General features: G+C 41.1%; 1 protein-coding gene and 1 long non-coding RNA gene across 4 annotated transcripts in view; both read right to left on the reverse strand.

Moving 5' to 3' along the window:
* The window catches only part of GMDS (GDP-mannose 4,6-dehydratase), a 485716-nt gene that overhangs the window by 375958 nt on the left and 84446 nt on the right, over positions 1 to 25312 (reverse strand). For all 3 annotated transcript variants that reach the window (XM_027128223.1, XM_027128225.1, XM_027128224.1), the window contains 2 exons: positions 21771 to 21858; positions 20169 to 20278 (listed from right to left, as the gene is read on the reverse strand). In XM_027128223.1, coding sequence (XP_026984024.1) covers positions 20169 to 20278; positions 21771 to 21858 — 198 coding nt within the window. The remainder of the gene's footprint in view (positions 1 to 20168; positions 20279 to 21770; positions 21859 to 25312) is intronic.
* On the reverse strand, positions 3022 to 7967 carry LOC113631663 (uncharacterized). Its single transcript, XR_003437480.1, has 2 exons — positions 6108 to 7967; positions 3022 to 5145 (listed from the first exon to the last, which is right to left on the reverse strand). It is a non-coding gene; the product is annotated as an uncharacterized LOC113631663 (long non-coding RNA).

A 25312-nucleotide genomic window follows, 5' to 3' on the forward strand; every position in this document is an offset into this window, starting at 1 on the left:
TATGTGAATCCTTTCAACAATATATAGTGGATGACAACTTCCAAAGAAGCTGAAAGATTCCCATCAATTGTGGAACCTATCAGAGAAAGCATGCAATCCACAAGAGGATTTCTCAAGCAAATCACATAAAGCACCCCCCAAAAAAGGTCTGACCTAAGAAAATTAAGATTTATGTTCAGTGAAGGACGCCACAAAGTTAGCACAGAAGTGACAAACTGGAATAATGTATTTGCAACATATTTAACTGATAAAAGATTTATAGGAATTCCTATAAATCAGCAATAAAAATGGTAGAAGAACTGAATGGACAAAGAATAGGAAAAGGCATTTCACAGAAAGGAACACCAGGATATCTAATGGCCACATAAAGAGTTCATCCCTGTTATCAATCAGAGATACAGCTATGACATTATATAACTGTCCTCTAATTTACAGGATAAAAGTATAGATTTTAGTATTTAGTAAAGTGGCACAGAAAGTCTATTAAAAAGAACCCCACATGAATCATTTTATAAAGTAAATTTTCATTTTATAGTTTAAAGTGGTAATCCTATTTGTTTTCTAAATTAAGGTTTATACACATCAGCTTGTTTTGAAGCAGCATAATACCTTTACAGAGAAATAAAGTATATTTTATGATTTCCAAATAAATATACAAATATATCTCGTTTCTTTTACTACTAGAATTTCCTTATGTTTTAGAAAACACAACAAACTTGTAAACTTGAGCACAGTTTAAGCACAACCCAGTAGGGGAAATATTCACTGTCTGTTTCACAAATAAAAATCTTAATGTTAACTGATGCAGTACAAATCACTACATCAATGGTTTGCCATTTTAAGGAAAATGACAGGTTGGGTGACAGGTATTACTAGGTCAAATGCAATTCAAATCACTAAGGACAACATATGGTTAGTTCTAGAAAATATTTCAGTAGGCTCTCACGCTATGAAGGTCGCGTATTGCTCACTGCTTCCAGGACTAAGCAAAAGAAAGGGGGGAAAATCATTCTCACCAGCCTGGAAAAAGTAAAAACATCTTCGACCTGCGTCAAACAAGGAGGTTCCCAATTCAAACAGATGGATATCAGTTCTGAAGTACAGTTATGTCATGAAAATCCCCAGCAAGTCACATGATACTGCCAAAAAAGCCAACACCCGCGTGTACTTCAGTTGTGTGTATACACACATCCAGAGACCACTTCAGTTAGCGAGTGTAGGTTTCATATTTTAAAATGTCCATATATTTAAGAGTCAAAGAGTAAGTTTTTTGTCTTTTTCCAAAAAGACAGCTTCTGAAGAAAGACCTATATTGTGTGTATACTGACGGGCAATATGAATCTCCTCCACAGGTTTCATCTTAATGTTACCACGCTGTGCACAATACACAGAAAATAATGCTATTTGAAAGGAAAAGGAAAAGGAAACATAAACTCTGCAAGTCTGCAAGCTGAAGGTACAAATGAGCGAAAGAACTGCAAGAACGTCCAGAAGCCCAGAGGCTGCCCCAGGCCATGGGATGTTGGAGTCTGGAGACTTTGTGTTTTCCTACTTTAGTATCGTATGTAAGTGGACACACAACTCCCCAGAGAATAACGTCTGGCCTATTGTTTCTGAGGGCGAGCAAAACAGATGGTTCTAGTCAAAGTGCTTCCCTAGCCCCCGCCTCACCCGCTATCTGCTGAGGGTGGTGGCGGCGGTGGCCGGAGGGGGATGGACGCTGCTGGGGAGGGAAGGGGGGTTTAAATCAAAACGGACAGGTAGAGCAGTGAGGGGTGGATGGAATGTAAATTATGTTTGGCTTTAAATATCAGAGTTTTAATGTTTTATTAGTAATAAATCCACCTTCTCCCCCCTTAAACTGCTGTCACAACATGTATTAGTGGCCCCTGACAAACGCTTGAAATCTCTGCCATCATTATTACACAGGAAAGGCTTTGAAAGAATTCCAAGCAATCCATCCATGTCGTACTTTGACAAAGCAAGTGAAAGGCAATGGGTAGAGAAGATTTAGCTCTGGAGAAGGAGTAAGAAAGCCTTAACTCTAGCCCTGGTTCTGCCCCTCAAAACCTAGCGGGCGGACCCAAGTCAAGGAGCTGAATTTCTTTGAGATTCAGTTATCTGGTACGTAAAATGAAGGAATTAGATCCTCCAGTTATATAAGGAAGTAGCCAGCGGTCTAGATGGCTAGGGTGGCGACAACAAAAGAACTGTCAAATAGATACAATGTTGCCAATAGTTACACTCCATAATTAATTTTCAAGTATTTTCTAATTAGTGCCACAACTTGAAAAGAAAAAAAATCCTTCAACAAGCTACCAAAAGATGAGAAAACACTGTATAAAGCTGATTAAATATTTTCTTATGTTAGTAAAACCAAATAAGCTAGGATGACATTTTTTAAATTACACATAAGTTATTTTAATAATTGCTTTTCAAATAATGAAAATTTAGTCACAAAGAAAGTAATCTATTTAAAAATTTTAAAGCTTTTATTGCAGCTAGCAAAAGACAAGGAACAATCTAAGAATTCGTATGTAATTTATAACTTCAACTAGAAACAAATTCTTAAATACTTATAGTAATTGCACAGAAGAAAGGTGGGGAAAAGTATTTACATGATTATTTGAGTTACACTTACAGAAATCCCTGCACAAAACTTTTAAGATTTCCACAAGTCATAGAAGGAAAAGCTCAGAGTAATTATTTTAGGAATGACCTAATTGGGGTTAAAATATTAATAAGACACATAATAAGCTTCAAAAACCAACCTAAAAACAAGTTTGCCACCTCGAACACATGAAACGTCACTAAATGGAAAAGGAATCTGGATGACTTAAAAATAATTGAACCTCTGCTAGTTATAATGTTGGAATCTTTCACTTGGGAATACAATAACTACAATCACAGCTAAGAAGAAAAGACGTGTTTTTGTTAGTGTGCGCTATCTTTCTCTGACATTTATAAACCCTAGGAATAAATGACAGTTCCTTTTCAAATAAAATATGAACAACAACAAAAAAATCTTGGAAATTAAAACATTTAATTTTGTTTTTTTCTGCCAGATGATGAATTCAGGCTGTGCTAGTAAAATTATAATGTTGGCTTTTAAAAATATATTTTCTAAACTTTCACTTTTTGTTTTCTAAAATCATTGTCTATATTTAACCACGACATTTCTCATTATAAACTCACACTTAGCGTATATTTAGTAGAGTTGCCAATACGGATGTGACAAACTCATTATCCCACAAATCAAACATCTAGTTTCTACTCTTCTGCATTACATTTTTTAAAAGGTAGAAGTCTACTCTAGATTAGGATTTCAAATATTTCTTGAGAAAACCATTTATACTAAAATCTGTCCACTGATTCTTCCCTAAAAGTATGGTTTTGAAAAGAGACTGAACTTTTCATCCTTAGCTTTTATTACACTTACGTTTACATTAGATAAGACATACAATTTACATTGATAAGCATAACACTACTGCAAAAAACAAATCATATCATCATTGAATTTTAGGGTGGAAGAGATCTCAGAGAGCAGCTGACCTAACCCTTCCTTCCCAAAGCCTCACCCCCCATTTTACAGATGTGGAAACTGAGGCCCAGAGAAGCTGCACGTTTCATTCATGAGTTTTGCTTTGCAAGACTAAAAAGGCTCTGGCTAGTCTAATTCCTTCTATTTCTTCTCATGAAGAAAAAATATCCTGTGCTAGTATTTAGAATGCTTTACATTTCAATATACTGATCACACACACAAGATCAATGAGGCTTAAATCATAAAATAATTATATAATTAAAACTGGGTTAAATAAATACATATCTATAAATTTTTCAATATAGTGAAATCCTTAGTTATCTTTTAGATTTATCACAAATTTCTAAGAGATAAACAACTCACAAATTTTCAGACATTAGCCACATTTAAATATGTGTTTTCTTAATGTCTTAATTGTTCCAACAATCAATATTTTCATCATTATAGCGATGTTTCATGAACATATCTGTATACGCAACAAACTATCTTACTTAATTTTATGAAGCTCTGTTCATAAAGGTCTAAAACCACAATACAATTTAAGTAAAGTACAGACTATTCATAAGGGATCTGACAGGTGACAACACAACATATGTCTTTAGTTTAACACAGATGGAAGACTGCAAATAAGAAGTCAATAACAGCAACAAAATCTGCATAACCGAGAAATCATGATACCACAGAGCGCGTCAGGTCACAGAGCGAATATTAAACAAACAAACATGTGATTGGAACACTACACGAATGTCGTGTGCTAACATCTGGAATTAAGATCTACTGCAGTGGAGAAAATGAGGTGCCCCTGAAAGTAAAGGTAAGCATTAAATCTCTGCACTTCGTTGCTGTTTTACACGGAGAAGTGTAATTCTTATCTCATTAAAAATTCTCATTTGTATTAGTAATTGCAAGACAATGAGTAAGCTGAGTCAAAACTCTTTGTAAACTTATATTTTATTATTAAAGAAGACAAAATTAACCTGCAATGTTTCTATTAAATATTTCATGAGCATATGAGCTGACATTGAGTTTTTTTTTTAATGTGACACTGTTCGTGTCAAAATTTTACTGAAATGTTTTTACTGAAAGCACTAAATGTAATTTATGCTATATTGTAAAGAACGAATTTTCACGGTTTGCAATTTAAAATCTTTGACCAGATAACTGCGAAACCAAGATATTTATGTTGTCAGTTAAAATACATCTTTTCCCAAATGATATATCTATAAATTCCTTCAGAATTAGGATGGCAGAACACATAGGAAAAAAAGAAAAAGAAAATTCAACGAAGCTTGTCAAAAGAGAAAACTTGAGAAAAAAATGACAAGCTAATATTTCACACTTTAGAGACTTTTTAAACTGGGTTTTATGGACTAGTGTCTGGACCCTGTGCCAGTAAAGCTGCAGCACCAAGACTCATCAACATAGAAGATGCTCAGCTTGAGAAGCAGAATCCTCAAGAGGAAACCGAGAGAATGAAGCAGGCAGAGAGAGACAGAGAGCTAGAGACACCAAATCCACATGGAATCATTCCCCAAAGAATACAAGCGACCGGCAATACAATTACGAACGTAAGTAAGTGTTCAATCCAAAAATACAGATGCAACCTGTAAAAAAGAAAAAAGGAATTTTTAAAAGGATAAATTTGGGGCCAAAGTTGGACTTCAGGCATTTATAGGAAATTAACTAAATTTTCCACTGATTATTACTACTTCACGAAAAACAATGGTCACACGAGAAAGTAGGCTTTGGGGTCACAGTCCCTCCTGTCTAACATACAAATAATTTTAGAATATTTACATATTTTAAAACATTTTTATCAAATTTTTTTAAAGCACAATTTGGGCATAGTTGGAATGAAAAGCTAAGAATTAAAAGAACAAATTTTTTGACAGTATAATCCTAAATAATAGAGTGTACTCTAATTTACTGATCAACTAGAATGCTACCTAACTAATTACATGGAAGGTAACACAATTTAAAAAAAAGAAATACTCAAGAGAAGCATTACATAAGCTATCATTATATTATAGTACAAATTTTCAAATATCTAAGATTTTGTAAGATTCATTTTACAAATGTAAAGCCATCGCAAATCACAATTAGTTACAAGATGCCAATAAGATCTTGACAGACCTCTATGACTCACATAAAATCTGTTTCTCAGGTTTAAAGTGCATCAAAAATTATTTATAAAGTGCATCCTTCCTAAAATCCATTTAAAAGGTTGTAAGCAAACTGAAAATGTTTTAATTATTCTACATTTAATTATTTATGTAAAATAGTCACAACATTTTATCAAGGAAAACTGATGTGCTGATGCTAACATGAAGAAAATCAGTAGATTAGTTTGAAAACAATGTCCTTCTGTGAAATTTGCCTACTCTAGACATGATTCTTTCAAATCAAGCAGTTGGAGGAAGTGGTGTTGCAATATTGTCCTTTTTTTTTTGAAAAAGGTCACATAAATAATCTGCAACGTACTCTTCCACTAAGAAAAAGCGCATGGTCTAAATCTAATGATGACCAAAGAGGGACAAAAAGTATAAAAGAAAAAGTACACAGGCACCTGCAAAACATACTATGTTCTGGCTAAAAGTTGTTTTCAAACAGCACATGTCAACCTAAAACAAATGATATATATTTCATTCTAAATCTAAAACACATATAATTGATATTTTGATAATGCTGTATGAAGAAATTTATATATAATTGTCACTAATTCAAACAACATAGGCTTTGATTTTAAGAACTATATGATGGTGAAAGTTCATCTTATAAAATGCCGTTTAATTAATTAAATTGAAAGCTCACAAAATTATAAAATAATTACACGTTTAGGATCAAAGTCAAATTTGGATTATTTCAAACCTTTCTTAGTTCTTGTATTTACACAGCCCACACTACTAAAAAAATGAGAGTAACACAGACCTAGCTGTGCAGACAAACTGAGGTTAACGCAATAGCTTACTTAAACCAGAGAAACAGCACACGTGTAAGTATGTATCTTCTTTTCTACTGATCTGTGACAGGGCAGACCCACTCCATCACTAACAAGTAACCCACGGCAGCAGGGATATGTCTTCTGCCTCGTTAAGTGACACCGAGGCCCAGGGCAACGGTGGGACTGGCCCTGGCAGCCCCGGCCCTTCCCGCGGTGCAGCAGCTACAGTCAAGTAAGCCTTTGTGAAGTCTGAGAAATAAATAATATTCGGTGTTATTTTTTGAACCCAGAAATGAGGTAAGGGGCTGTTAAGATATCAAATTTACTAAGAAAATAATTATGTGAGAAATAAGTTGCTGTCACAGGAGAGACTTGCCAGGCGCTACATCTGAGCAAGTGGTTAGACACACCTTTGGAATCAGTTTTGTGACACAGAGGCTGGTCTGCGGTACTAAAGCGCGTGAGAGCAGATCGGAAGAAGCCGAAGAGCAGGGGAGCGTCTTCCTGAACAGCCGCAGCATCACCTCGAGGAAGTAAGAAGCCTTAGGAGGCTCCCAAGGAGTAGATGCTGACCTGATCCTCCGGTTCAGGACACGCTACAAACTGCTCTTGTATAACCTGCTTCCATACCTCACGTTTCTAATAAACATGATTTTACTTTATTAGATCCTCATGCCTGGGCTCTCACCAAATCCAAACCTGAAACTTGAAAACTACCTTGGATATTTGCGGGCAGCCACAGAAGGGCCCTCAGAAGCAGACGCATATTAAATATTAATTATAATGACGACTGCCACCTTTTATGGTGATGATGTCATTATTTAGGAATGCTAATTAAGACATTAAATGACTTGCTAATTGCAAACGCATTCTGAAGGAATCTCTTTGTCCTTGTACGTTGAATAGCAAATCCAGCGTGGGGACCAGACCATAACAGACCGCAGTTCTATTTTCTAAAATGCTGACATTTGAGCAAATGTTCCCATGGAATGTTTGCCTGCTTCGTGGACTGACATTTCCTCCTGGTAACTGGCTTAAGTGAGAAGGCGGCGTCCAGGCCAAGCCCCACAGCCTGCAGGCAGCGGGCCATCACTCGCCGCCGAAACTGTGTCCGGTTTCTCTTTTGCTTCCCCCTTGCCCCTCCGCCCCCCGGCCCTCTGTCGCCTCTGGATTTTGACACGCATATTATCTTAGCTGATTTCTATCATCTTACGGGACTGGGTGACATACCTTCAAAGATTAAGCTTTCCCACCTGGGATTTGTCCAGAAATTCAGTGTATTACAGCTTCTCACAGCCTTCTTCATTCTCCTACACTCTTGTGTTATCAACAGTGGCTTTCTTTCCTATTTTATGTTTAACTACAGGACACAGGCGGCCACGCTGATAGAAGTCGGTTTACACTGTCACTCATCTCTGTTCTAACTGCCAGGCTGACTTCCGCCGTCTGTAACGCTCTGCTGCCATCTATACGTAGAAAAGGGCACAACGCTCTTCCACCCCCCCCCCCACACCCCGAAACTCCCCCTGTTCCAAAAAGAATCCTGTCTCTGATGACAAGGGAAGCTTCAGGAGTAATTTGCTTCCCCACAAAAAAGCTTCCCTGGAAGCTTAGAAGGAATTTCTATTTATTTATCTGTGAAGCAACTTTCGGAAAAGTACTGAAGATGCGTTATTTAACATAAACCAAAACCAACAGTCCATCATTGCTGTTGATAAATTTTAGCGAATATGGCCACTTCTACGGAGTTATGATTGAAAAAGAAGAGGCAACAAGAAGTTAAAGTTTTAAGTCACTTAAATAATTACAATAGGGCTTCCCTGGTGGCGCAGTGGCTAAGAATCCGCCTGCCAATGCAGGGGACGCGGGTTCGAGCCCTGGTCCGGGAAGATCCCACATGCCGCGGAGCAACTAAGCCCGTGTGCCACAGCTACTGAGCCTGCGCTCTAGAGCCCGCGAGCCACAACTCCTGAAGCCCGCGCGCCTAGAGCCAGTGCTCTGCAACTAGAGAAGCCACCGCGATGAGAAGCCCTTGCACCGCAACGAAGAGCAGCCCCTGCTCGCCACAACTAGAGAAAGCCCGCGCGCAGCAATGAAGACCCAACGCAGCCAAAAATAAATAAATAAAATTTAAAAAAATAAATAAATAAATAAATAAATAATTACAATAAAAATAATTTTGCAAAACTGCAATCTAAATATCTTGCCAAATATGATCAAATGATCACTTTCATAATATTTAATATAAAGTAAATGTAAAGAAACCAGATTAAAAAAAAATCTACTCACATTATGTAAACTACCAAAAACTCAAATACTGTGGTTTGATAATCACCTAGTCTCTGTCAAATGCCCAAATGCTGCCTTTCTAGGGAAGACAGAGAAACGTGTCAGAACCCTAGAGCCCTCAGCCTTCCCTGTGGTGCAGATTACGCTGAACCGTGCGGACAAATGTCAGCGTCAAAAAAGCACACAAACAAGAAAAACACTCCGGGGTGGGCCTTAAGCAAAACAGGAACCTTAAGCAAAACAAACCAAAACCACAGAAAACCTTTCCTCTTTCCTCTGCTAAAACCGCTGAAGAATAATTAATAATTAATCTACTTGGTAAAGGCAGAGATCGATATTTCCAATCTGGACTAATCAGGTGTGTCAACAGTCCTAGAGAACACTCCTTAAAGGTTTATTTTGTCAACACTACTAATTTCTAAAAGACTTTTTACTGTTAAAATAACTGGCACCAATGAGATGTACGGGGGTGGGAGGGGAAAGGACTCGGGAGAGGCTGTACCCTGATATAGCGAACAAAATGCAGAGTGCACCCTGGGTGTTCCCCTCCACCGACCCGCCATACACAGAAAGTTCAGGACTGCTATCAGTGCAACGCTTGCCACCCAGCAAACACCCTATTTTAATCATCGACACTATGACTGTATACAAGTTGAGCTCATCAATGAAAATTCAACATTTTCTAAGGAACTGTCAGTCCAAGTGATTCTAATGACAAACTTAACATAGTTTAACAAGCCAAACCAAGCCTTTATGCATATTTATTTATAAATAGAGCAAATTTAAATTCATCATGAATGATTTTTTAATTAACATCCCTAAACAACATATACTTCATGTGAATATTACTAGAAGGCTATCATAATGAAACCTACTAATCTTTGATGCTAGACATTTTTCAAAACTGGAAATCTAAATTAAATAAATCTTCATACAATTTACTATTTGCTGGCACTGGTAAGGTATCCAATTAATGATTTACAGTAGAAATATATAAAAAAGATATTACACATTAAATTTCTTTGAAATAGAAAAGGTTCCACTTTATCTTACTATATGTACCAACTTCAAGGATCCAACTTTAACAAGGAGAATTCTATAAATTCCATTTGTACTAAAAGGATAAAGTAGAAATCTTGTTTGATACCAAGCTCTATGTGAGGTTTTAAAGGAACAGTTAAGTTTAAATTCTTAGTTTTACTACTCTTCCTTTTGGGGGGAGGGGGACAGATCCATTATCTATGGTATTAAACTAGGTATTATTTATGTCTACATCTTAATTTATGCAAATTATGTATTCTAATCTAATGGGGAATCCAAAAGCAGTTCTCCACTCATCAATAAAGTCCAAAACAAAATGTCTCACGCATAGTGCCCTCACTGACTTACTACCGGTTTACTCTTTGTGTTTATAGATGCGTCTAGAAATTAATGTTAAGATAAACATGTACACTTAGCTATTTGCATTAATTTTGGTTTAACTGTGCAAAGCTAAAATAACACTTTGGATTTTATTTAGTAAACAAGTCACTACTGTAAGCGAATTAAGAGTACCAAACCCAACAAACATATCTTTGTGTGGTCCACTAATTATAAGAAAAATTCCAAACACTATTAGCTGTTATTAAAATCACAATACCACCTAGAGCTAATAAAACAGAACAATCTGTTTGAACAGGAGAGGAGAGCTTTCATAGTGTTCTCTCTCATATAAATTCTTAATGGAGTAGGAAGGACTTTTAAGTGGCTTTAAATTTGAATTCGACTGCTCAAATCTGTAACAGGCTTCCAAGGAGAATCTGAGCGGATGACACACAGGGACCCGCCCGCAGTGTGCCCGTCCGGCTCGACCCTCATGAATAGAAGATAAAGACGCTCAGTGTCTTCCTAAGAACCACAGGAACCCATCAGCCATATTCACATTGGTGGGGTTCATGCACCACCAGCACAAAAATTAAATCGTAAAGTGAAAAAGGCTTTCTCTGTGTGCTGCAGCTTCACCTTGTAACAAACCAAAGAGGTTTGCAAATGTATTAAATATCACAGGGACTGAGCCGCACAGGTGACGGACAACAGGATCCAACAGAAAGGAATGAAGACTGGAGAACGAAGGCAGCAAAACACAACTTCACTGGAGCCCAGGGGTGCCCAGGCCACCGCTCTGCTCACCTGACCCTCCACCCCTGTCGAGGAGCTCATCACTTTGCCAGAAACACACCCTGCATGTAGTCCATGTGGACGCCAGGCCTACCTGCAAACACACCGCAACCATCCTCGGGTTCTAACAGCCACACTCACTGCTCTTTACCAAGTAAAGCCCTCCTGCCCGGGAGGTACCTTCACAACTTCAATGTTAACAAGTTGGTAACACACTAGAGTGATTTTATGTTGCTCTAAGCACATGTGAGAATTATATACGAATATATAAAAATTAATTTTAGACCTCATAAAATACATAAGGCTGTATCAATTTACACATCTACCAAGCAAAATAAGTTATCTTCAGAGACCCAATATGGAGTTATATTTTGCGTATGCTAAAATGTGGACAAAAATGTATTTGCAGTATTAAAGCAGAAGCATTTATTTTTCAATCTTAGAAAATAGGTTAATTGACAGTAAACTGATTTGGCAATTTTTTGTTTGTTTGATTTAGTATACTAATAAGAACAAATGACTTTTTCTAGTTATCAAGCTATTGGTTCTTCCGATCCCATAGGAGCAAGTGTCGTTGGCCTCCCGTAGCCTTTAGGGAAACGCACACAGTGGCACAGCGCTCAATATAAGAGCCACGCATCGAATTGAACTACCGTGACCGAAAAGGCTGTGGTTAGCCCTGAGGAGTCAGTCCTCTGGGTTTCGTTTTAGCATCGCTGACAGGCTACCATCACACCCTGCGGGGCTGGATTTGGGGGCCTTCCAGCTATGCAAACACTGGTCCTTTGGGTTCGTCCTAACCGGGTCCCTCCAGAAAGAAAACACAAAGCTCTTAACTCAGACCTCCTGCACTGTGGTCAGTGGCAGGAGTGACAAGAGAGGTGAGCCTGGGCCCACCAGGGTCCTGTGCTGCCTGCCCCGCTCTGCCCTGGTCTTCTCAGACCAGCCCTCTGACAGGTACAAGGCACTGTCTGACAAGGTCCCGTCTGGCCTCCCCCATCACCAAATGCAGGTTCCGGGCGGCACTCTGTGAAACAGGGGCTGGGCAGGCTCATCGACCTCTTCCACCTCAGAATTCTGTGGCCCATTTAGTAAAAAACAAGGGTCTGAAACATCGTTTTTCTCTTCCTAATATGCCATAACAAGTGAACATTTCAGCGGCAGGAACTACGGACATCTGAATGAGGAAGACATTCTTGCACAGAGCTCCCAGCAGCAGTGTGGCAAAGGGCAGGCCCCCCACGGGCAGCAGCCACGGTGCCCTGCAGCCACTCGCTGCCACCTTGGCCTCACGTCAGCCTCTGCGAGGAGCAGAGAGCACCTGGATCAGAGGGTAGAGCAGCCCACGTGCACCCCTGACCCCTGGCGGCACTGCCGCCCTTGGGCTGGACTGGCCCCCTTCCCAGGGGGGTGACTGCTGCGCACAGGACGGTAGGAGGGCCTTACTGAGGAGCTGACACCTGAGCACAGGCAGGGAGCAGTTAGAGACCAAGATCATGAATATCAAGGACAGAGCAGCACCATGGAAGCAAGGGCAGAGGCCCACAGGGAAGCATGTCTTGGGACCCGCAAGACGAGGTGCCCACCCGTTTCACAGGTGACGAATGGGGCCTGCAGGTGACGCGAGCTGAAGCCAGCAGCGCGGGGCCTGGGCTCTGGGCTGGGCCTGGGTCTGTGTCCTGGGCATCCTGACGTGGGAGGTCCTGCCTGTGCTCCAGTGCCCACGGACACCTCCTTCCCTCTGGCCCCAGGACACAGGCTTCTGCTCTGAAGCTCTTGCACACAGCACTTTGCACACGTGAGCTGCCGCATAGAGTGCAGGGGGCACGACGGGCTCCGGTGCAACCAGGCGGGAAGGGCTGGGCCTGGCCCAGCCTGAGGTCGCCCTGACAGCCCCTCCCCGACGGCGAGAACCATGCCCCTGGCCCCTCCTCACTGCCCTGCTCTTCTCACACTCCCTGCTGGCTGGCCAGGCTCCGAAATAAATACGTGGGGGAGCAAGGCCCAGGAGAACAGCCCTCCATGCTGTCTGTGGGTCCCGACCCTCCTGCACCTGCACAGCAAAGGCTACACTGGTGCTCCTGTTCTGTTCCAGAACTGGGTGAGTCAGGCACGAAGTACACGTCCCCCCAGGCACCTGCCCTGCCCCGTAACGCAGTCGTCCCAGTGTACCCCGTCACCCCCTGGTTAGAGCAGCCCCAGGAGGTGTGGGCTTCCTCCCCATAAATGGGAGACAAATGGCGGGGGGGCTAGGAGCAGCCAGGAAAAGGCCACTGGAGAGGGCACTTCTGTCTCAGGAGATTACACTGCACGGTCCCCTCCCCGGGGCCCGTTTCTCCCCCAGCTTCACCCCCTGCACTGGCTTCTCTGACTCCCGGATGCTGAGGCGCTGCCTGGCCACCCCGCCAGCCACTTGGCTCACAATCAGCTCCGCTTCCTGCCCTGCCTCCTGGGCTGGAAACCCCACCAGGAAGACAATTAGACTCGGCCCCTCTGCTCCCAATACTCAGATCCGCTAGCCGGTCCCGCACAGCTGGACAAGGAAATCCTGCCCCGCACGCCGCCTGCCCCAGGTACCTTCTGGGCACGTAGGCCTCCTGGCTGTCGTGAGACAAAATCAAACAAATGACCCACAGAGAGTCGAAAAGGAGATAATGAAGATAATTCAAGAGTTAGAAAACAAATGACACGGAGGGAGTTATTCAGTTTCAATGACAGAAAGTCAAAGAAAGACTTAATAACGGTCTTGAACACTGAGAAGGGATTTGAAAATCGTTCTCAAAACTAAAAAAAGAAGAGCAAATGACTTTCTGTCTCCACAAAAGACACAAGGAAAAGAAAAAAGCTTCAGGAGAAACTTAGGTATGTGGGGAAAGTTCTTAAGGTGAGGACTATTTTACATGAGAATTATTGCCAATGGAGACCATCATTTTCTTCGATGGTCCTTAGAACAAGCTGCCGAATACGCGGGTCTGAGTTTTGATCCTGGATCGGCCGGTCGCCCGACATGTGACTCAGAGCAGCAGGTGGCTTCACTCATAAAATGAGAATCATATTAAATTATTTCTAAGGTTCCTTTTAGCTCTAACATTCCATGATTGCATCATTTTCATTTTTAAAAAATAATCAAGGCAATTCCAACATGACATTGTGAGACCAAAGGGTCATACTGGGCTAGATTTCCTGTAGACAGATCTCGTCCAACAGTATGACTTCAAGAATGAAGTATGATTATCAAAGAAGCTGTGAGGAATGGTGGAAAACTCCAAAGTCATGACAGTAATGAATGCTGAACAGATAAGAAATTTCAGACAGAAATTAATGAAAAATATTATTTACACAGTAAAAATTTTAAAAGAACAATAAAGCAGGCTCCTAAAACATTTCCTCATCAAAATGGGCAGGACTATGTATACTGGATAATTTGTTCCTACTTGGGTGATGTCACCACGCTAGGTTTAACTACTTTTAATAACTAGTACATTTCAGTCGTCTCTCACTTTCTCCTACGTAAGATCAAATCAGCCTCTCAATGACCTACACTTCATGAGTCATAATTTTTCTGTTTATGATTCAGAAAAATGTCTTCAGTCAGTATTTCCCAGACTGCTGTGGGTTTATTCCAAGAACCAATTTCATCTTCATTGGTTTCCTACAGGAAACCAGACCAACTTCCTATTATTTTATTTTCCTTACTTTTAGCATACCATAGCCCACATCAAATTAACTGGAAGTGAGAGTGATAGAAGGCTCTATTCTGCACAAAGAGAGGCCAACACAAACAATGCCCGGTCTAGAAGTCACGGATTCAAAATGAAATGCAACGTGTGCTAATATTAGAGCTTTCTTTCAAAAGAGCTCCAAACCAAATAAGAAGAAACATATTTTAATTAACTTCTTACAAACATTCCACTGTCAGAAAGAACTTTTGTTTAAAAAATACTGTCTATGAATACAATAAATGCTACAAAGCTGATTAATACAGAGAAATTAATTATAAGGAACAAAATACGTGTTTTCCATCCTAACCCCCTCACAAGCTGCTGGGAGAACAGGTAGGCAGCTGAAGGCCAACACACAGAGCTGTGGAGAGGTGGGCAGGGGCACAGCTACGCCCCCCGAGCCAGCCGCAGTCTGCTGTCACCAGCTGTCCTTCCCAGCCAGCCCCTCCCCACACCCACTCTTTCCACCGCTAAGAACCCATCTGACATCAGGCCGCACAGGAAGAGGGGCATGGGACACGGGCTTTCCAAAGACACTCTGACGGTGGCTTGCACTCACGCTGCTCCTCAAGAGCACTAGGAGTACCCGGGAAGTATGCGTTCTCACTGACTACACGCTGCTCGGAAAAAGAGTTCTGAATGTGGAGAATTCTGGTATAAACATGTATCAGATTCTTCTTAGATTCTTTCCACTCTCAGCTTTACAAGCTCACATAGTCATTAGCTGGCAAGGAATTTATACCAAATTCAAAAGCTGATGCATTGAAGGAAGAATGCATTTAAGGCGCATATTACACACAGATAAACAAGAAACCAGAAACATTAGCACAGCGGTTCTCAAACTGAAGCCCCCACACCAGGGTCAGCATCTCCTGGACACATCCTGGGAAAGGAAGACCTCACGAATCAGACAGGCTGCTGGGCAAGGCAGGACTTTCCCAGGAAAGAATCCACTCAATTTACAACCCTCCATAACCCTTGACTTCTACGCCCCTCGCCTTCTGGATAATTCCTCCACCGCATCGCTAAAGTGCTCTCCCTAAAAGCCCCAAACCACCCCCACCCTAACCACAGAGGCCACGACGCCCGCCTGCTTGTCACTCCTGCGCACGCCTCTGAAGCCCTAGCGCGGCAGACACACCTCCTGCCTGAACCGCCTGGTCTCTAGGCTCCCTCACACAATTCCACCCTCCTGCCTCTTTGACCCCACCTCCCTGTCACCCATGACGCCCCTCGCAAACGCTCCCAGGCCCCAAGGCTCCAGCTTCATCCACTCCTCTGTTTTCATCTGCTGCCTTGGCTTTGGCCTCTCAAGAACTCCCAGGACTGAACTCCAAATCTCTCTCAAACCTCACAGCATACCTTCAATTGCCTTTGACCTGCATTACCTGAATGTCCTTCCAGTACCGCTGGTAGGACGAGTCCAAGAGGGAGCCTCTCACACACACCCCCAACTCAGCAGTCCCTCCTCGGACACCTGCTTCTAGCACCGGGACCATCAGTCATCTGGCCCCAGTGCCCTGGAGCAGCGCTTCCCTTCCTCCCCAGCCCCGAATCTTGTCGGCAGAGGGTCAGCCCTACAGGCCTCCTGTTCCATCCTCCTCATGCCCACTTCGACTGCCACCACCTTCACCCAACAACTTCTTACTCTTCTGAAGCCCCACCTGTAGACTCACCTCTGAATCTATTTGTCTCCTGTTCAAAAACAAGACCAGGATGCCCACCCTCACCACTTTCATTCAACATAAGTCCCATAAGCCACAGCAATCAAAGAAGGAAAAGAAATAAAAGGAATCCGAATTGGAAATGAACAAGTAAAACAATCACTGTCTGCCAATGTCATGATGCTATACCTAGAAAATCCTAAAGATGCTACCAGAAAACTACCAGAGCTTGTCAATGAATTCAGTGAAGTTGCTGGATACAAAATTACTACACAGAAATCTGTTGCATTTCTGTACACGAACAATGAAAGATCAGAAAGAAAAATTAAGGAAACAATCCCATTTACTATCACACCAAAAAAATACCTAGGAATGAACCTACCTAAGGAGGCAAAAGACCTGTACTCTGAAAACTATATGATAGTGGTGAAAGAAACCGAAGACGACACAAACAAATGGAGAGATACACCATGTTCTTGGATTGGAAGAAACAATATTGTCCAAATGGCTATACTACCCAAGGCAATCTACAGATTCAATGCAATCCCTAACAAATTACCAATGGCATTTTTCAAAGAACTGAAAAAAAATTTTTTAATTTGTATGGAAACACAAAAGACCCCGAATAGCCACAGCAATCTTGAGAAACAAGAACAGAGCTGGAAGAATCTCATTGAGCAAAAGATGCTAAACATCACTAAATATTAGAGATGCAAACACCCATCAGAATGGCCATCATCAAAAAGTCTACAAATAATAAACGCTGGAGAGGGTGTGGAGAAAAAGGAACCCTCCTACACTGTCATGGGAATGTAAACTGGTGCAGCCACTATGCAGAACAGTATGGAGGTTCCTTAAAAAACTAAAAAGAGGGTTATCACATGATCCAGCAATCCCACTCCTGGACATATAACCGGAAAAGACAAAAACTCTAATTTGAAAAGATACATGCAACCCCGATGTTCGCTGCAGCACTATTTGCAATAGTCAAGACATGGAATCAACCTAAGTGTCCATCGACAGATAAATGGATAACGAAGATGTGGTACATATATACAATGGAATATCACTTAGCCATAAAAGAGAGAAATAATGCCATCTGCAGCAACATGGATGGTCCTAGAGATTACCATATTAAGTGAAGATGGCCAAAGACAAATATCATATGATATCACTTATACGTGGAATCTAAAAAAATGATACAAATAAACTTATTTACAAAAAAATAGACTCACAGACACAGAAAACAAATGTATGGCTACGAAAGGGGATAGCAGGGCGGCAGGGGGAAAGATAAATTAGGAGTTAGGGATTAACATACACACACTACTATATATAAAATAGATAAACAGGAAGAAACTGCTGTATAGCACAGGGAACCATATGCCTTACAGTAACCTATAATGGAAAAGAATCTGAAAAAGAATATATATACAATCGAATCACTTTGCTATACACCTGAAACTAACACAACATTGTAAATTAACTACTTCACTTAAAAAAATGGCTAATTAAAAAAGAAACACGTAGAGACTGCCCAAACACAGCCCACCTCCCTAGCTGCCCACCTCCCATTTCTCCCACCAGACTTCTTGCTTAGGACCTAGGCAAGACCTAAGCAACCTAGGACGCTCATCATGTTGCAAACACATCCCAAGTCTTCTCTCTTCTGACTCTCAGCCTTGTATTGTCACCTCAATTTCAACTACCCGTTCCCACTAACGACGTCTGTAAGCTTCCACCCCAAACCTACTCCCTGACACCATGCACGATCTCGTGGGAGTGAAGTTCTCTCACCCCATCTCTAAAAACCCAAAGACATCAGCGCCAGCCTCTGTCACCCGTGGGAAAGGAGTCCCTCCACGACAGAGGTGGGTTTCACGCATCCCTGGGTCCTCCACTCCACCATGCACGCAAATATTGTTGAAGGGATAAATTATCTTATGAGCCAAAATTCATCTTCGATTAAGCACCATTTCTGCCAATTAACAGGCCTTTAGGCAAAGCTGGCATAACACAATAAAACCAGGTAAACTTCACATACAGAGCCACTCAGAAGGAATCGGCCCAACCTCCTGTGCATTCTGTACTCACCACCCTAGGGTAATAACCAGACACAGTCAGCACCACTTCATGTACAGAAAGCATATCAGACTTTTTGAACCACAGAACGATTTGGAAAAAGGAGAAGACTGACTCACTTAATACTAACACGTCAGGGCAAGGCCTTCTATACATAAATCTTTATAAAACTTCCTGCATCTTCCCACTATGCCGGTGTAGGACTTCTAGAGGCGATAACCTGTCTACCGTCACAAAGGAAACGTCTTAATCTAAAGGAAACTGAGTAACAGCACTCATTCCAAAGCATTCTATTTTGCCTGGAGATACCAAGAAGCAGTTAGATAAATTAAAACGTGGAAGATGACTAACTGCCTCAGCCCAGGATAAAGTCTCCACGCCTGGAGTGACAGTTACTGCTTCTCTACGTGAAAGGGGGGACGGCTGCTCAAGGCACGGCACGCAGGAAATACCCTTTCAGACGGAAAATACATCTAGAATCACTTCGAAAAATAGCCCTATTTTTCTAACCTAAAGCCCCTGACACCTTCCACAGCCCAAAGCTTAAGCCTGGATACAGAACAGAATCTTCGGAGATTAAGAAAGGAAAAAATTACCTTCCAAGACAGCAGAGACAGATAAGAAGTATCAGTATTGGCTGATCTGTCGCCATCCTCCAAAGTTACCATCTTAGAGAAAAATGTACTGTGAGGGTTCACGCTCAAATTTTAAATTTGGTATCAACTACAAGACTGAGCTTTCCACTTGCTTCTCTTACTATGTTCTACCTTTGGTTTCGTTTGATCTAGTTTATAATTTCTCCCTTAAACTAGCAGAGATATAAAACAGGCATATCGCTTCCATTCCACCCAAAGTTGGAGATGTGGAGAAATAGCCAATCACCTCAAATGCTTTCTGCAGTAAGAGTGCTGAATTCACTCATTAAACAGCAAAAAATGCTGCTAGATTTTCTGTTCCTTGTTTTTTGGTGGCAGGGGGCAGGGGCTGTTTTAACTTAGAGTCATTTGCTTTTATTTCTATGCTCTACTAACTATCCTGATTGAGTAAGTATCTAAGCAGAACTCATATCATCCCTGGCTTCAGTTCACTCACTAAGTTAGCACTATAATACAGCAACAAAAACTTGAACTAAGCAGATTGCCAGAACCCTGGGGATTGGCTTCTCAGGTTTACTGCGATTTGTTCTAGAAAGAAAAACCAAGGAGAGGTAGATGGACCCCCAGAGAATCTGTCTGAATAAAGGGAGAGAAATCAACATGAGCTGGGTCACACTGACGCAAGAGGCTAAGAAGAGTCTTTCTTCCAATAACTTTTACTGCTCACAAGAAAACGTTAATTCCATTAATTTTGACATGTTGGCACGCAAAACTACTATTTTCTCATCACTACCAAAAATTAATACTAAAATAGAAGTTTCATTGACTTAATTTTCCAACATTTGAACAAAACACTTCATTCACAATGTGAGTTGAAATGGCAGAAAATACATCCAAGTGAGGTTCGTGACTGTAAGATCAACCCCAAACAAATAAATACTTTTACTCTAATGTCGGCAGTAAGATTTTACTACATTGTTCAATAACAGAAAATACACTTAAAAAAAATGTATTAGCATTTCTATAAGGACTCATTAATACCCAAACTAATACCAAGAATCAAACTCGAGGACCAGGATTAGTGGCTGCCGTACTGTGTGAAGAAGCAACGGACAAGGGTAAAATACGGAACTCAGGAACACAGCCAGAGGAACCACGATAAGGAAAACGGCTCACCTTGACGTGGCTCTGGGCCCCGAGGTTGTAGATCTCGGTCGGCTTCACTTCATTGATGATCTTCACGAGGCAGGTACTGTCGGTGAGGTCACCATAGTGCAGTTTCATGTCTTTAGGATTGAAACACATACCATTAGATAGAAGGAAACAACGTAGGCCCAATTTTTTAACACAGCAACACTGAAATGTATATCCTGAAAGTCTGAAAACCAGATTGGTTCTGGAGTAGCAGTCTGTAACTGTCATATGTAAAGAAACTAAATAGTAGAAAGAGATTCCCATTTGTTGCTATGTCTATAAAGGATTTGTAAAAACTCAGATGAGCTTTTTAAAAAAACATAATATCATGACAGATGTTACACAATCAGCGTATCTTACGGCGCCCCGGTGGCTGTAAGACATGTCACATGAGATTCAGACAAAGAAAATCTGGAAATAATGCGTATACCCTCGAACGAAACATGTTAACACGTTGACAGTAGTGAAGACAGCTCTACTCAGATACTTGTATGTAGCGATTTTTCAGTCCTTCGTAAACATTAGTCCTTAAACCATCCATGACGTGCCTGACGTATACATAACTGATTAAAGGACAGCTAGCTTGTTCTGACCCCAGATCTAAGCAGATCCTCACGCTGACTTCACTAGTGTAAGAAGGTGACACAGGCAGATGGGCATCCTGCTAACTGGATACTTTCATTAATTTTACATAATACTGACCTACATCTAGGTCCAATGGCAGTACCATTCTACACTTTGCACAAAACGATGATAATTTTCACGGAGGATTCACTGACTGACCTAAATATTAAGGTGGAAAGTGTACTAGTAGGTCATCTTCCTGATGACATCACTACCTGCACAACTAGCCCAAACCTTCCAATGTTCAGGGCCCTGAGGTGAATACAAGCCACCTGGATCATCCCCGCTGGCGGGAAACACCCTGTGTCCTCGTCCCAGCTCTGTCTTTCGCGTGTTATGGAAGCTTGATAAAGTCACACCCTCTCTCTGCTTCCATCTGTAAAATGGTCTCATTCACAACCTCAGGAACTGCTGTCAAGGTCAAATGAGAAAGCACGGCAACTGTGTGATATACTCCCTGCAATTGTGTTACCAAAAATAACAAACGACTGCAAATACTGACAACCGCCTGTAAAGCAATTTAAATATATTTTTGACTGCCATCTGCTTTTGGACCTGTCTTCACCAATTATTTCTAAAATTAAATAAATGTACAAAGACTGCTTGACTTGATTAAATGAGACCAAACGTGAAGAGCAGAGGAGGGCTCTGAGTGTGGAGCTGATCTGACTCGAGGGCACAGGGACACCTGGAGACGGGTGATCAAAGGCTTGTCTGCTCTGGCCTCTCGAGCAGCCTCACCTGATGGTACCCTCGTGACGGCCTAACCGCGGTGACACCATGGCCCAGGGCAGCAGGCAGTGAAGGGTTTTCAAAGCGTGCAGATAGCATTCAATGCAGGTAACTCATGGGTAAATAACTGCAATTTGATGGGCTTTGAGAAAAATGACATTTGAAAATACCTTATCATAATATAGGAAGTTACACAGAAAGAGAGTTTAGAGAAAGAAAATGACTTACTTCCTTCAATATGAGCCTGGGGGTTCTTATACAGATGTTCAATTCGACCAGTATTGAATGAACTGGATCGCCGTACAATTCCATGGACCTGCATTTTTATCGTGTGGAAGGATAAGAATAAGTTATAAATGTGCAGTGAGGATTCGTAAGCAACGTTATTCTGCTAATGTTTAGCTTCGTGAAAAATCATATAACTGTCATTTAAAGACCTTATTTTAAATAAGCAGGAGTTCTGCGGCTCACTCTCCCCCCACCCCGCCCCCGCCCACTGGCAGCTCCCTCCACCCCTCTCCAGTGTTTCTACTGCCAATCCCGACGAAAGTAATTAGATAATGACGTGACTTCACAGTGAGTGCTTAGTTGTAGATACTCAAATGTCTCCTTTTCCAAACACACACACACTTACGGTCCTACTGCTGACAAAAATATCTCTTCAATTTGAAACCGAAGACAGACCAGGCGAGGCCGTATCGGTCACACAGCCTGGACCGCTCTTCAACCCAGAGCACGAGGAGAGGGCTCTGATGCCTCCAGCCCTGCCCAGTGCCCTCCGAGCTTTGCATCTGGCACCGATTCTTTAAATAAATACGTATCTGGGTCCACAAGAGAATCAGGGAGCCATTGCTTTTATGCAGCTGTGTGGAAAAGCTAAGGAATCTAAATAGCATAGGTTAGGGCCAAGACTTGCGTCCTAAGAGATTTACGGCACGAAGGAAACTCAAATGAAGGGAGGATTTGTTTTTAATTTTTATCTTTGACTTAACCATGACAAGTGTGAGGGAAAAAAGTCATTGGAACCAGAACACATACCTGCCCGATGCTGAAGAAAAGACTATTTGTGTCTGACACATTAGAGACATTGTTCAGGACCTGGTCTCACTCCCTTCTTTGTGCTGCCAGTGCTAATACCAGCTTATGTCACCGGCTGCCCACGTCCCCATGCTGCTGGTGGCAGTTTTAGTCCTTCTCTCATTTTAGAAGCGTTCCTTCTAAGGCTGGGTAGTTTCATTTGCAGCTGAATACACTTCCATATTTTAACTCAATCGTTTTCTGTCTATTTCGAACAAAAACTAATCCTTGGCATGACTCAAATATTCCAAGTGCAGGGGGGAAATTATAAGCACATAAGACTTTCTTTCAAATAGAAAGAAATGTCGTCGTCACTTTACATGGCATACATGAGAAACTGACTTCTGCAAAGGATACAACACACCCACAATTAATAATTCTGTTGGTTAGATACTTTAGCCAAAGAGCTAAAACCACATTATTTTCCAAAAGAACTAAACCGAAGAAAATTTTGTAAACATGAAAATATTTTAAGACAGGAACGTCACAAACTTGGTTGACATTTCGGGAGGCAAACAGTAAAATCTAGGAAACATTAAATTGCAATTTGGGTTTACGTATCCATTACGTAATTTAAAAGTAGAGAGAATAATACTTACATTAAGCTTAGAATTAATTCAACTTCATGGTCTCCAGTTTTTCAAGTTGTTAATTATAAAGTTCAACTACTCTGTAAACTTAATAAACTTCGTTTAATAAAAACCAAGTTCACATATACACCTATACATATCAAAACTGGTGTTTACCACCAAAGTTATTTCTGAAATACAGAGATCTCAGATGTAAGCTGAGCTTGATTTCCTTGAATAGAGAGGAATTCATATGTTCTAAAAACAGATAATTTAGCTTTGACAATGAAAAAATAATCATATGATTGAGTCTATTTTTTTCTCTTGATTGCTGGCTTCTGGATAAGTCACATATCCCAACAGCCCAGAACAAAGAGAAATGCTATATACATATACATTTTATATCAACATAAAGGACTGATAAAAATATTCAATGACATTGATGGATGCAGTATGAAAATCAGACGATTACCCAAAGTCACAGCAAATAAATAACATAGGACTTTACTGTCACACTTATAACCAAACACATTAAGCACTAGTTTGGGGTCTTTTTTTTAATACAAAAAAAAAAAAAAAAAAGCTGTGTTTTAATTTCCCCTCACTCCCAAGTTTTGGTATGTGTATACAGGGAAAGAAAGACCTGCCAAATGCTTAATCCATGACAGCAAGTATTATTCTAAGAACTAATGAAAGCTGAGTCTGTCTACTTCTGACACAGGTGAAATACAAACTTTAAGACAAGCCAAAATGTGTGCAAACTGGATGATCTAGTTAAGAATGTGAGATTAGCGGCTTTTTCTTTACAGAAGGGAGGTAGGCAGGATTTTTTGTTTGTTTTTATAAGGATTTTTGGAGAAAAAGAAACGAGTTAGGAAACCAAAGTGAAAAGATAAATGAGCTAAATTTGATTCCTGATAAAATTAATTAGAATCGTTATTAAATTATAGCAGTTCAAAAACAAAATTTCTAAAAAACTAAGGTGTTAAACAGAAGTGAGCATTTTTGACAAAAAAATTTCAAGTTCCATTTAACTAAGTGATGAAAAGGAAAATTTCAAGTTCTCACGATGTCAGAACAAAGTTGGTTTGACTTCAAAACCCAGAGTCAGATTAGGCAGTATAAATGCACAGAAATGCTGACTGATGGATTGATTGATTGATTACAGTCAAGAAAACAGAAAATTATTACCACTGGATTTTAAATTCTTCAGTGTCTAGATTTCTCTTGGAGGCAAGGATGCCTCTCAGGGATGTTTAATGCAACCTGCTTCTGAAAAGTCTAGATGACGTCGGTCACATCAGCACACACATGGCAGTGACCGTGCACAGACACTGTTCTCTGTGGACATTAAATCACTGAACCTTCACAACCACCTTCGTATCGTGACTCCCATCTTACAGGTGAGGACGCTACCTGAGACCACGCCACCAGCACGTGGTTCTGTTAAAGGTGGACGTAGCCCATCGTGCCAACACTCAGTATGGTTTCAGAGCGAAAGCCACAAAAAGCTTTGACTTTTTTGCACCCAGGCTTCTATCAATAGGATTACCAACAACTCAGAAAAAAGGATCCACAGATCAAGAACGGAATCACAGGAACTCCAGTTCTAACAAACAGTCTCCCAGGGATGACTGCACAGTCCGTACACCCCATTTCTTTTCTGCTCTCCTGAGGCCCCCTGGTTACAGTTCCTCTCCTGGAAGGGAAACCCACGATTTACCTATTCTCTAATTTTACATTCTGATTTGCTGTGTTGTCATTGTTACCAAGTTAATTAATATAGATTTCTCACATATTCCCAGATACATTCTAGCTTTTAAAGGGTTTGACTTTGTCTTTCATTTTTCTGGTTTCTCTTTGTATTTTGCACAAAATAAGTACAAAAGTATATTGTTGGCTTATCTGCTAACAGTGATGCTAGGAAGGCACCTGAAACCAGAGGCACCTTCACAGGAAGCTTCACTCCTGTGGTCTTCCTCTTTCCCTGGCGACGGGAAGGAGCACGCGCAGAGCCGGGACCCGGGCAACGTCACACGCCCGCCCTTTCCTGATGCCAAGTAACAGACTGGACCGAGGGCCTCCTACAAAATCTGTGTCCCTCGGCCGGTCAGCACCAAGCAC

The sequence above is a fragment of the Aethalodelphis obliquidens genome, unplaced genomic scaffold (assembly GCF_003676395.1).
Source record: "Aethalodelphis obliquidens isolate GAN/ISIS:26980383/991018 unplaced genomic scaffold, ASM367639v1 scaffold34, whole genome shotgun sequence".
Taxonomy (NCBI): Eukaryota; Metazoa; Chordata; class Mammalia; order Artiodactyla; family Delphinidae; genus Aethalodelphis; species Aethalodelphis obliquidens.